Source organism: Grampus griseus (assembly GCF_964374135.1).
Source record: "Grampus griseus genome assembly, chromosome: 11".
Lineage (NCBI taxonomy): Eukaryota > Metazoa > Chordata > Mammalia > Artiodactyla > Delphinidae > Grampus > Grampus griseus.
The window spans coordinates 64,640,048-64,653,084 of NC_139005.1; the positions used below are offsets into that span (position 1 = coordinate 64,640,048).

Consider the following 13,037-nt stretch of genomic DNA (forward strand, 5'->3'; position numbering starts at 1 on the left):
TAATTAATGTTTACATTTTGGTGAGAAAACAAGAAATTCATTTTTTTCTTTATTATGCTTTTTCTTTTCTTTTTTTTTTTTTTTTAAGAAACGATCAGGTTTTTTTCTGGAAAGTAAGCCAACATACCAGCTTTGGAAGGCAGGGTACTACATAGTAGTATACTTTCCAGAGAAAGACATCACTATTCTTTGGGATAAAAAGACAACCATCCATATCAAAGTTGGACCACAGTGGAGGGTAAGTCAGCCTATTTGGTAGGTCAATCCAAATGAGATGCAAAAAATGAAATTACATTTACCTTTTGATGTTTTACAGAAATAAAATGATTGATGTTTTCCTTTAAGAAATAAGTTATATTTTCAGAATTACTAACTCAGACCCCAGAGAAGAACAAGTTTACCAAGTGCTGTATACAGTTCTTTTTTACTTCAACCTTACAGTATCCAGTTTTTCAAAGTTACTTAGGTCAGGTTCTTTTTTTCCCATTCCCTGCAGCATGGTTATTTGATATGTTTGTAGTAGAGTTAGATTCATTTATTACAGTTTGCATTCCATCTTTTCCTCCATATTCTGGATATTTTTTTTAAGTTTACATACAGTAAAATTCTAAAAAAAATGTAAAATAATTTACTTTTGTGGTCTGCAGTTCTATGGATTTTAACAAATGCATGGAGTTGTGTATCCACCACCACAGTTCTAGATAGAACAGATCCATCAGTTCCCAGATTTCTCACATGTTGCCTCTTTGTTGTCAACTCCTACTTCCAACCCCTCACCCTTGGCAACCATTGATCTATTTTCCATCTGCATAGTTTTGCCTTTTCTGGATACAGTAGAAATGAAATCATGCAATCTGTAGCCTTTTGGGTCTGGCTTCTTTGACTTGGCAAAATACATTCAAGATTCATCCATATTGTTGAATGAATTAATTGTTTGTTCCTATACACTGCTAAGTGGTACTCTGTTGTATGGATGTATTAGTTTGTATTATCCATTAATGGTTGAAGATTCAATCTGGGTTGTTTACAATTTTTGTCAATTTATATTTTACATTGTTTTAACTATTGTTTACTGTTAAATATTGTACTAGATATTATTAAATATTTTTATTATTTTAGATATTTAAAATTTTATTAAACATTTAAAATTTATATGTTAGGGTTGTTTTTGAAACGTTGATATAGTTTTAAAAATCCACTTTATCTGAAATTGAAATTGAAACTCATGGATATAATCTGTGGCAAGTTAGGGAAAAATGGGGATAGTAATAACAAATTCTTATAAAACTAGAAAATATACATATTTTAAAATATTTTAAAATGTTATAAACTTAAGATATGATTGTATATTGAAGTCATTTTCTTTCAGCCCTAAGCAAAATAAAGCCCCCAAATCTATTCCTAGGTGTTTGCTGGCATCTTGCATTTCTTTGATGAAGATGAAGTAGTTTAGTCATTGCCATACTTCTTCAGCTATGTTTTCTGCCGTTGTCTACCATGTATCCTCCCTTCCTTACTTTTTTGAAAACAAATTAACCATTTATTCTTCTACATCTTCCCTTACTTTTACTGCTGCCTTAAATTTTGGGGTGAGCAGTAGCAGAAGAGGCCACTGTCTTTGAATAGGTATTGCGGCTTCTGAGAGCAGAGGCACCATGGTAAGCAGTGGCCTTGGCAGTTGCAATCCCAAGGTTATTGTCAGCTTTGCTGGAGGCATGGGCAGCCAACTTTACCATTAACAAAGGGCTGCGTTCCATTCTTCAGTACATGAGGGGAGAGGTCAGTTTGTTTAATTTCAAAGCTCAAGGAGGATTTTCATTGATTTTGGAATCTCGTTCTTCCCTGTACTCTTAATCCACCTCCCTCCCCAAGAGAAAAGTTTTTCACATTATTTGAGAAAATGCAGTGGACATTGTTGATGTGGATAATCCATATGGCACTTGCAGTAACCACTGCATAACCCATAACAAACTTTATAAAAATTAGGTAAGATGTGGATTTCATTTATTGTGTCTCATGGTGGCATGGTATATGAATATAGAGTTAACGTTTTCTTTAAAAGTTATGCTTTGAGTGTTTTGGCTTTTCAAAGTACGACCTAAAGAAAGATAAATTATTTCTATGGTTTCAACATTTATAGTCTTAGAAAACCTTAAACATAATAGGAAGTGGATCTTTCATCATTAAAATGTAAATATGTAAATATACACAGAATATGTATATATATACACATATTTGTATGTACACACTCAGACATATACTGTAATGTTTGTATTATACTTGTACAAATACTGTAGTGTTTGTATTATACTTTTCCAAGTTACTTATATTATTAGTTATATCAATACTAATACAATGGTAAGTGTGAATAGATAAACTTTGGGGTATGGAAAAACATTTTTGAGAATCTAAAATAACTGTTAAATATAATTAAATAGACATGAAATTCCACCTTCTTGAAACATTTTTAAAATGATTATTGTGGAAATTCTTAAAATGTCTATTTTAAATCTCTTGAAAATTTCAGTGAATATTAGTTCTTAAATGTTAAAATGAATATAGAATATTTCATGATAATTTTCTTTTACTTTAGGGCAAATTATCAGGATTATGTGGAAACTTTGACAAATGTACTTCAAATGATATGACCACATCCAATAACTTAGAAGTGAGAAATGCCCAGGTATTTGGAGATAGTTGGGCATTAGGACAGGTAAGTGGAATATATGTATTTTAGAACTAAACAAATATTTTTTGTTGTATTTATCCACTAAAACATTTTATCCTTGCAGAAAAATTTATTTAGGTAATACTATTTTATGTAATATTTGTGCAGTAATTCATAGTTGACAAACTCAAACTACTTTCACATTTAATTTCTCATGTAATCCTGTGACAGTCTTATAATGTAAAGGGTGTTGACTCCATATTATAGATGAAGAAATTGAGACTCAGGAAGGTTAAATGACTTGTCTAATATTATATATCCAGAAAGCCGCAGGAGTGACTTTTGAATTCACATCTTCTAATCTCATGCTTTTCCTTTCACTGCAAAATTCTCTTTATTTGTATTTCTAATGATGTATCTTTTGTCAACTCAAGGTAATGAATAAATGAAGGCAGTATTTCTTAACATTTGCTCTCCAGACATGGCTGGATGTGGGATGGGGAGGGGTAGGGAGTGGATTTGTGGCCAACTTACCTTGGGGAGCAGTTAGAATAAATTAAGTCAGGCATATTTCTTTTTTGAAGGATTTCTTGAGGCATTATATTCCTCTAAGGGAGGGATGTGTTTGAAGGGATTCCCGAACTTACTGACACAGAACTTACATTTTTGTGTATTAGTTATCAAGGAAATAGTTTTCTATGGGACACAATCTGAGAAATGCTGAACTCAGAAAACAGTCAAACTGGAAATTTGTTCTACTCTTTTCTTCTACTTTTTTTTTTAACCTTTTTTTTTCTAACTGAAAGTAGTGTCTGCAACTACAATTTCCTGGTTGGTTACTGTTTGGTTAGTTGCCTTACTATTTTGCCTAATTTACTAATATATCTAAATCTTTTTATAAAAATAAAAGGGGATTGGGGTTAAACATTCATCCAATTTAGTAAAATTTAAGCAGTATATTTCATAGTGGTCTACATTGGAAAGTATAAAGATTTTATTTTTTAAAATATAAAATGAATTAAGGAATATCTAATTTATAATAATACTTAAATATTTGGACTCATCAAAGAATTTTAGACTCATTAATACCTAATGGACAAAGCTGAAAATAAAAAAAATTCATTCAGTAAGTTCTATTTAGCACTTAATGTTTTCCAGGATATATGAACACATAATATTATTAAAACATAGCCACTGCCCTTAGGAATTTAGAGTCTAGTTTAGCAGACGAGGTAGAAAAACTTAACAATGGAAATATGAGACAGGTGCTTGGATAGAGGTGTATACAGCATGGAGTTTGTGATGGTCAAAGGAAGGTTCCCCAAGAAGGTGCCATTGAGCTGACTCCTACAAGACTCATAAGAGCTATACAAGTGAAGATGATGGGAAAGAGTGCAGCAGCAAAGGAGGGAGCATCCCTTTAGAACGTGTCAGGAAGACTGGAGTGAGTATGGTGCCTAACAGGAATTTTAAGAAGTTCAATATGGCTGTGGTGGAAGGTTTGAAGTAGGGAATGGCTGGAATGCAAAATATGAAGCTGCAAAATATGTGTGCTAGGATCTAGACTCGAAGGCCCTAAATTAGTTAGGCTCTTATAATCCAGCTAAGAAATGTTAAATCAGTGAAGATTTAGAAAACTATCTAAGTCTGAGAGACATCTGAAACATCAGCATCTGTTGAAAGGACTGCATAAGGAAAGATGAATTTGGAGAATTCAGGAATGCCTCCCATCTTCCTGGCTTATTGCATAGACACTGGTGCTCTTCCAGGAGACAGGGCACAGAGGAAGGTGGGTGGTAGGGGACAGTGGGGACAGGACAATGGTGTAAGATAAGTACATTTTAGAATGTGTTGAGAGAGAAGTGACAGATATTTATGTGGAAATGTCCCAATTTTTGAGATCTCAGAAAAGAGATATGGGCTGGAAATATGGATTTGGTAGTTACTATCATATTCAGGTTGCTGAAGGCATGAGAAGTGTATAGAATGAAAAAAATAGAGATTTGAAGGTCAAGTCTTGCAGAGAAGGGAGGTGGAAGGAGGATGAAGAGTGGCAGCAAATGAACTAGGAGGAAACCCTAGTGGTGCCACTGGAAACACATGAGAGACATGTAAGAAGGGTAAAGTATGAAACAGAATCAAAGACAGCGAAAGGGCAAGTGAGATGAAGATGGAAAAGTTGCCTTTATTTTTAGTAACGATATCAATGATGGCCTTCTCCAGGCCAGTTTCAGGGAGGTGGATTAGAAGAGGCAGAGACCGAATTGTTTAGTATGTGGGAGGTGAGCCTGTAGACACTTGAGTGTATGCAACTCCTCAGAGGATGGCTTGTGACAGAAATGAAGGACGTGAAAATTAAAGGAAAGAGAATAATTTGCTTAGGCAATTTTTTTAGTCATGTAATGCTGCACTTGACAGTTTAAAAAAGATTTACCTTCACTCTCTAATATTTTCATGATTTTAATAGTAAATTTAGTTGCTTTCAAAGATAATATATACTATTAACACTGAGCTGGCCGAGCACAGGTGCTTTAGGTAAAGTCTGTCCAGAAGAATGTGAATATATTAGGTATGATTGTGGTGGATGAAGTCAGATTAGGTTACTCTGGTTTCAGCTTCAGAAATCACCCCTTAAAAACATTCTTTTCTCTTTTTCCGCAGTGTGAAACCCCAACTGAATTATTTAAACCCTGTGAGGCACATCAAAACAAATTTCCTTATGCCAAGAAAGAATGCTCCATTTTGTACAGTGATGTTTTTGCTCCTTGTCGCAATGTGGTAAATGAATGCTTTACTAAACTTTCCAATTTAAACAAGTACTGCTGTATTTATAATATTGAGATGAACAGGACAAATAATTTAGCTACCCATTGGCTTTTCAGGTATACTACCTAACCCTTGTTAGGAAGACAAATTTGGGAGTTTGTTTTTCTGTGGCACTGACACATTTAGTTGATTTACATTCTTCCTGACTCCATCTTATTTAACAGCGTATATAATGCTTGTTAATGATCTATTTCAGTTTATGAAACATTTTTACGTCCATCATCAAAGCCATAAATGACTGATCAAAGCCATAAATGCTTATTTTTCTTCAGATGACACTACCAAATGGGCATTCTTCTCCTTAACCCAAAGTAAAGTTTAAAAGTATTATTAGTGACACATTTAAAATGGTTTTAGAAGCACATCCCAAGATTGAATGTAATTTATTTAGAAATTTAACTTTTAAAATGTCTTTCCAACATAATAATTTTAGGTTCCAATAGAAGTTGTAAAAATAGTTTAAGATATTATTAAAAACTAAGCAAAAGTACATTTGTAAGTAGAACATTCTTTTAATGCCATGCGAATATGCCAATAAAGAAACAATGAGCTTCTACAGATATTAATCTGTTGTATTGCAGATGTTGAAGTTATATTTGTTAGTCCCGTTAACCTGTGTTGCTAGTTCTTTGATCTTACATTTGCCTAATAAATTCCTTTGGATGAATAGAAGTTTGAGATATTGAGAACTCTCTAGGTGGCAGTGTTAAGCTGATAATAGCAAATTTTGAAAATCTACCAGTTAGTTTTCTTTTAGAAGGTTGAATTTTAATCAGTTGTAGTTAGTAGTTTTTGAAATTAATTTATCTTTCACTTCATTTTCAGATTGATGTTACTTCTTTTGCCAAAAATTGTCATGAAGACACGTGTAACTGTAACCTTGGTGGGGATTGTGAATGTTTATGCACAAGTGTAGCAGCGTATGCGTACAAGTGTTGTCAGGAAGGGGTTTCTGTTCACTGGAGATCATCTACTATTTGTTGTGAGTATCCTCTCAGGGCATCATCATTAGGTGGGAACCTTATGAAGAGATTCATATTGTCTTATCTTAGAAGCGATACCATGGACTCATGGAAATAGAATTTCTTTAAGATGAGTAAATTTTATATTCTTTTGACAATGCAGATAAATTGTAGTATAGCTAAAGGATTTATAAAAGAAACTTTGAAGTAAGTTTTTCTGTTCTGTGTTAGACTGTTATGACTGTAACATTTGAACTACAAATTATTTACATACCATTTTCAGAGATACTGTTTATGACTATTTCTCTTATGGCTATGAAATTCCACTGTTCTAATGATAAGAGACATAGTTTTAAAAACATCATTTTGAATTTGCGTTCAGATTTGACTCTAAACTTTTCATTTACTTGTGTAGATAGTAAGTCATCTGATGAACAGCTTATGATTTTAACACTTTCAGTGGACATCTATAAATTGGCAGATATATTTGCCTACCTATAAAATAATCTTAGGAAATTTAATGAATTATTACAGAGCACTCTTAAAGAATCCTCTTTGCTCAGAGAAAACTCGCAAATAATGATGTCGTTCTGAGTTCTTTCACTTTGTCATTGATAAACCATATCTTGCATATATTGAGATAAGTGGTGAGATCCTTATTTAGTTTAACATTTCTTCTTTTTTCCTTTTAGCACTCGATTGTGACTATTACAATGAAGGTATGTGACATTTAAAGAATATCACTATAGTATTCTATTAAATATATCTTCAGATTCAAAATTCTTGAACAAGTTTGCTGGGAACAAGGTATGAAGAGTTCATAATTTGGCATACAGTTAACCCTTGAACAAGGAGGGGGCTAGGGGCGCCAACCCTCTGTGCAATTGAAAATCCATGTATGGCTGTGTAGAGAGGAAAAGATGATTTTCAGGAGAAGAAGATACAGTCTGAAGGTAGGAAGTTGGGAACGTATACATTTAGGGAATGGCAAGTGAGCCAGGAAGGATTAGAGACGTAAGAAGGAAACTGAGGTAGAGCTGAGTCCCCTGGGCTGAGTCACAGGACAGTTTCCAGGACTTTCTGAGTGGAGATTTAGTGGTCTTCTAATAACGCACTACCTCTGCTGGGAACCAAAAGCTATAGTGTGGTTGTCATTAACTGCAGCTGAAGTTAGATCTGGATTAGAGTCCACTCTCTGTCACGTATGAACATTGTGAACCTGGTTAAGTCATTTAAGTTTAATTATTTTGTTTATTTCTATGTTTGTTGTGAGCTTAGATGAGACACTGTATGTCACCTATACTGCTGGAACAAAATAAAGCCTTATTAAATGGTGCTGTTATAACTAAAAAAAAAAAAAATGAAAATCCATGTATGGTTTATAGTCACCCTGTGTTATCTGCAATTCTGCATCTTCAGATTCAACCAACCATGGATTGTGTACTACTGTAGTATTTACTCTTGAAACAAATCTGCGTATAAGTGGACTTGCACAGTTCAAACCCATGTTGTTTAAGTGCCAACTGTATGACTCAATGAAAGCCATTGCCTTCTAAAATGTATCTAAATTTCTAAGTATTTGTGCTAAAATTTATTCCCTTTAAAATAAAAGTGTTGTAACTAAGTTCTCAGCACCTAGGAGGCTCTCAGTAGTTTTTGAATAACATGAATGAATGAATGAGTAAAGCTAGCTAATTTTTTAGGTTAAAAGGATGAAAGATATATACCAAACGTATACCTTTTACCATTATGAATAAATATGGACATTATTCAAACTTTTATTATGTTGTGGAAATCAAAGAAACAAACTATAATATAGGAATTTATTTAGCCATCATTTTAGGCAAAATAATTATTTATATCTTATCAGAATGAGAACTTACTGATTTAGTAATAATGAAAATCTAGTCTCCCAAGCATTCAGATTTGCAATGGGAAGTCTAAGAGGAGGTGCTGCCTAAAACTAAGGCATAGATGTAAGAGACAGAGAATTATATCCTCATTGAAAATGCCAGACATTAGCAGAATTGAAGCCTGCTTTTTGTCAAACCTATTTAATGAGGAAGGCGTAGCCACTTAAACCTAATTCAGACAAATAAAATGATCCAGGGAAGTGTCCACTTTGACGGTAACTGGACAAAAACCCATGATGAGTAGGTTAGAGTAACAGTTATAGGAAAGCTGATCTATTAAAGAAAAAAACCAAACAACCAATGCAAAGTATTTTCCATGACTTATTGAGCCAGGAAGAAATCTGTCAGCTGTAAAAGTACAAAGAAAGCCAGAAAATTTTAGTAAAATAGAGATGATGAATTAAAAAGAAAATGGACATTTTAGTCTTTGGTTGTTTCTGTTATATCTTTGGAAGTTTGAAGAGGAAAAAAATCCCACATTTAAAAAATTCTGTGTTTGTTAAAGAAAATCTAAACTAAACATATTTCCCGCACCACACCCACTCCACATCAATCCTTTGGATTCCATGCTTAAGATGAGACTGATTGCCTAATATTAAGTACCTAATAATAAAAATGGCTTTTGTTGTGTTAACTATACCTATATCATATAATTTAAGCTTCAAAATATGCCTGAAAGACATAACATTATTATTATCATTATTAACACTTACAAAGGAGGAAATTGAGGCATAGGTGAATTAAATAACTTGGTCAAAGTCGTTTAGCCAAAATGTGGTAAATGGATTTATAAACAATCTAAGTTCAGAACCCACGAGCTTGATCTCCATGCTACACTGCCTAGTTATGGTTAGCACATCCTAGTCTAGGAATGATCACCGCACGTCGTTATCATATGCTGTACACAACGTACACAGACAGCAAGTTGAGAAAACGCTCCAATAACTTCCTCGCTTAAGAATTCCTTCCTCACACAGTTCTGCTGTGAAAATCTCCATCTGTGCCTTTGTACTTTCTGGCGTTCCTTCAGCAGGCCCTTGGAAACAGAAGCAGAATTTTCTATGAATATTGAATTTCTGCCTCTTACTGCTTGGTACATTTTGCTTTTTGTCAATAAGTCTGCTGCACTTCTACTGATGGTTTTTTTTCCTAATGTGTTACAAGATTCTTCAAACCAGTTCTTCTAGTTTCATTTGTAATACTGTATTGGTAGTATTCAGAGGGTGAACACGGGGCATTCGGCCTTCATGAGACCCACGAGAGACAGAGATTCTGTTTCCTATGATCAAAGTAATAGGGAACAGAGTCAACCTGCCAAGGAGAGGAAGAGTTGTGAAAGTAATGTGATCAAGGTAGATAATTGAACGGGAATAAAGAATTGTGGAAGTTGTTGATAGTAATAAAAAGAAAAAAGTTTTAAATGAGCATTCTTCATTTGTTTCATCTCAAATAATTTCACAACTATTGTAAACTTACCTAGTCTTCTTTGGACATTCATAGCTGGCATTTTTCTCTGGACACTGTGTTATTAAAATACTTAAATTATTCAAAGCAAATGCAGAGATAAATGATTGTGATTCTGTAGGAGGAAAAAAATTTTTAAAGTAGGAAAATTCAGAGGTTACTACTGAGATAAGTTCAATAATCCTTCACACAATGACTGTTTCTAGTATCTTCATTTTTATGGCATTTGCTAAAAATATAAATGTTCTATTGCTGTAGGGAGTTAAGACTTCAAGATCCTGCTAAAAATTGTTGTGCAAGTTTTAAGTTCAGAGTGATTTTATTAGATCAGATATTCTTAATACTGTGCTTAAATAATAACTACAGGAAATGATTGCTTTTAGTAGACAGTGAAATTATAATTCTCCCTGCAGAAAATTAATGATAAAGTCAGTGACTTTTGTCCCTCAATTGCTAGTGAAAATGCAGGAAAACAATTCAGACACAAGATATCCATCGACTGGGAATCAATTCAGGAGCTTTCGATTTTTATACAAATGGATTTCTCAGATGACAGTTGTCTCTTCAGGTTGCTGTAGGAAGGTACTTGTGCAGTAGGGGAGAGAATATTTTGTTTAGTGGTCTATCTCCTTTCTCCTGTTCTTCTCTTGGACATCTGTGAGGGTGCTTGAAGCCCACAAGCTGTAGTTGTATGTGTCGTCTTCATTTTGAATTGAATCTCATGATTTACATGTTTATATACCTATTTGTACATTATTTACATATTCACACAAATCTAAATTGGTGTATATTTTCATCTTGGAAGTTTATGTTGCTCTTGTCTTCCCTAGAAAATGAGCTAGTAGGTGGTGGAGACTAATGATATAGTTTTCTTGGGTGTTGTAGACTTTGGCTCATAGAGAAACTGTGCAGGGTATATATTTGTAACAGTGGTGAGGAGTCCATTGTTGCCAGGCTCATAGCGAAATTCTTCCTGCATCTGCTCAGTTCCATCTTGGTGTGGGGGGCAGAGGTTTTCAAAGCTCCATGTGCACTCAGGGTGTCTGAGTCCCTCCTAAAGCTCCTTCCCCATGGCTTAGAGGTGACCCTAGCTGCTCAGTGGTGAAGTGTCTCAGCTGATGACTCAGTGGATGGGACAGCACTTGAAGATTCATCCTATAATCCCTACCTTCTCCTGTTCCTCATGATGGAAATTTTGGTTCTTGCTCTCCTTCCTGTTTGGGAGACTTTGTAACCCTCTAATCCAATTATCTTCTCCCCTTCTCTTAGGCTTCGTTTTCATCCTGAAAGGGGAAAAACCCAGGTTGTGGGTTTCTTTGAATTTTTTTCCATCCATCTTAAGAGTAGTCTGGGAAAGGAAAACTGTCCTTGAGATAAAAATTGGAGAAAAGAGGAAAAGTGAAATTTACTGAGAGCAACCAGATTGTTCTTTTCTGAAACCACCTATTGCACCTATATTAGCATTTTACATAACTACAACGTAAATATCTACATATATCTGTAAAAGTACACAGCTGATAATTATGTAATTTAGATAATTCAGAAGAAACCTCAAAGTTTTATAGTACCTCACTTATTTTAAAACATTAAACGTCATAGAGATTGGATTGAAGGTAAACTGACGTTATAAAACTTAACGCATCAGTTTATTTTTAATATTAGTGAATTTTAAAATTAATTTATATAGTTTTCTTTATAAGATGAAGTTTGTAGGAATACTACTTTGACTGAGTTTCAGGTTTGGTTCTACACTAAGTAGTTTTTTTTAACTATAGTATATATTTTTCACTTTATATGAAACCATTGAAGTGTATGGAAAGGACAGCATAAGTAACATGACATTTGGCTTCTCTGTTCAGCATCATCTTATTTTCTTCTTTATAGACATACCTCACTGATGAAATTCAGTAATCCCCCAAATAGTAAAATATTGTATATCATGTCTGTGAATTCTGTGTTAATGTAATGCAACCTATTAAGGAGAGATGATTTTTAGAAGACTATCAAAATACCTTACCATTGATAGAACTAAGCTTAAGTTTATTGAGAGTAGATTAGAGTCTTGGAATATTAGAGTGAAAGGTTACCTAGACAAACATCTTCAAATAGGTGAGAAAATTTGAGGTCTAGAAAGCTTAAGTCAACCTTTTATCCATCACCACTAGGTATACATGTACATATACATATACACATACGCAGTCATGTATATATATATTCTAAACTGCATATTCTAAATATGTATATATTCCAAATCAATATAATATATTCTTTTTGAAAAGAGTTGTTATTTTGTTACTGATGAATGTTTAAATGCTCAATAATTTTCGGAGTATTTTTTGGTATTAGAATTTATTCCATTGAAATGGCAGCTTGAAATGTAAAAATCCTATGCCAACTTATAATTCTCTCATTTGCATTTAACTAGGGCTTGGAGAAGGACCATATATGCTGGCAAGTTATGGGCAGACTGGCCTTATTCTGGGGATCAATATGACCAGTAGAAACATTTTCTCTCTGCCAAGAAGTAGTATTCATGGCAATTTATTTTTTACTTTTATGATCACTCCAGGCCTTTTCAAAGATAAGGCATCGTGTAAGTATAATTTCCAACTGAAAGTAAGAATTTAGTTTTCCATTGACCTTTTTTCATTTATTCATGCAGTAAATATTAATTGGGGAATCTAATATGTTTATGACATTTTTCTAGGTGCTCTAAAGGATTTGAAATAACATAAGACACTGGTGTATGAACTAGCTCTCTCTTTTGTATATAAAATCATTTCTTTGTTTATCTGTTGGCATATATAGATGCAATTAGAATTGCAATTGTTTGGTTGAGTTTTTGGTCCCAAATAAAGCACAGCTTCAGTTTTCATAGCATTAATCACAGAACTTAATTTGAAATTTTTGAAAAATAGTCTTCTGATAATTAACATGTGAAAGATTTTAATGCCAGATTAAAGTTAAAGAAAAAAAGTTGTGATTTAATATCAAGCAAGTTAAGTTAAGACCATAAATCAAAGTCTAGATAGTCATTGAGATGGTCTGTTTTTCTTACGTGGCCTTGTCTGTCGTGGTACCTGGCCCCACACTTACTGGTTTGCCCCTGTACATCTATACTGGTCGTATCCACTTGGCACTTGTTCTGCCTGGTGGTTAGTGTCCCCTTCTGATCCATGATGTTCAGGCTACATTGTTACTATT

The 13,037-nt window shown here is 33.8% G+C and overlaps 1 protein-coding gene across 2 annotated transcripts in view; it reads left to right on the top strand.

The window, feature by feature from the left end:
- Nucleotides 1-13,037, top strand: part of OTOGL (otogelin like) — a gene marked incomplete at both ends in the record, with an annotated part of 147,726 nt that overhangs the window by 77,438 nt on the left and 57,251 nt on the right. For both annotated transcript variants that reach the window (XM_082665792.1, XM_082665793.1), the window contains 6 exons: nt 89-238; nt 2,594-2,713; nt 5,330-5,446; nt 6,320-6,476; nt 7,149-7,175; nt 12,259-12,426. In XM_082665792.1, coding sequence (XP_082521918.1) covers nt 89-238; nt 2,594-2,713; nt 5,330-5,446; nt 6,320-6,476; nt 7,149-7,175; nt 12,259-12,426 — 739 coding nt within the window. The remainder of the gene's footprint in view (nt 1-88; nt 239-2,593; nt 2,714-5,329; nt 5,447-6,319; nt 6,477-7,148; nt 7,176-12,258; nt 12,427-13,037) is intronic.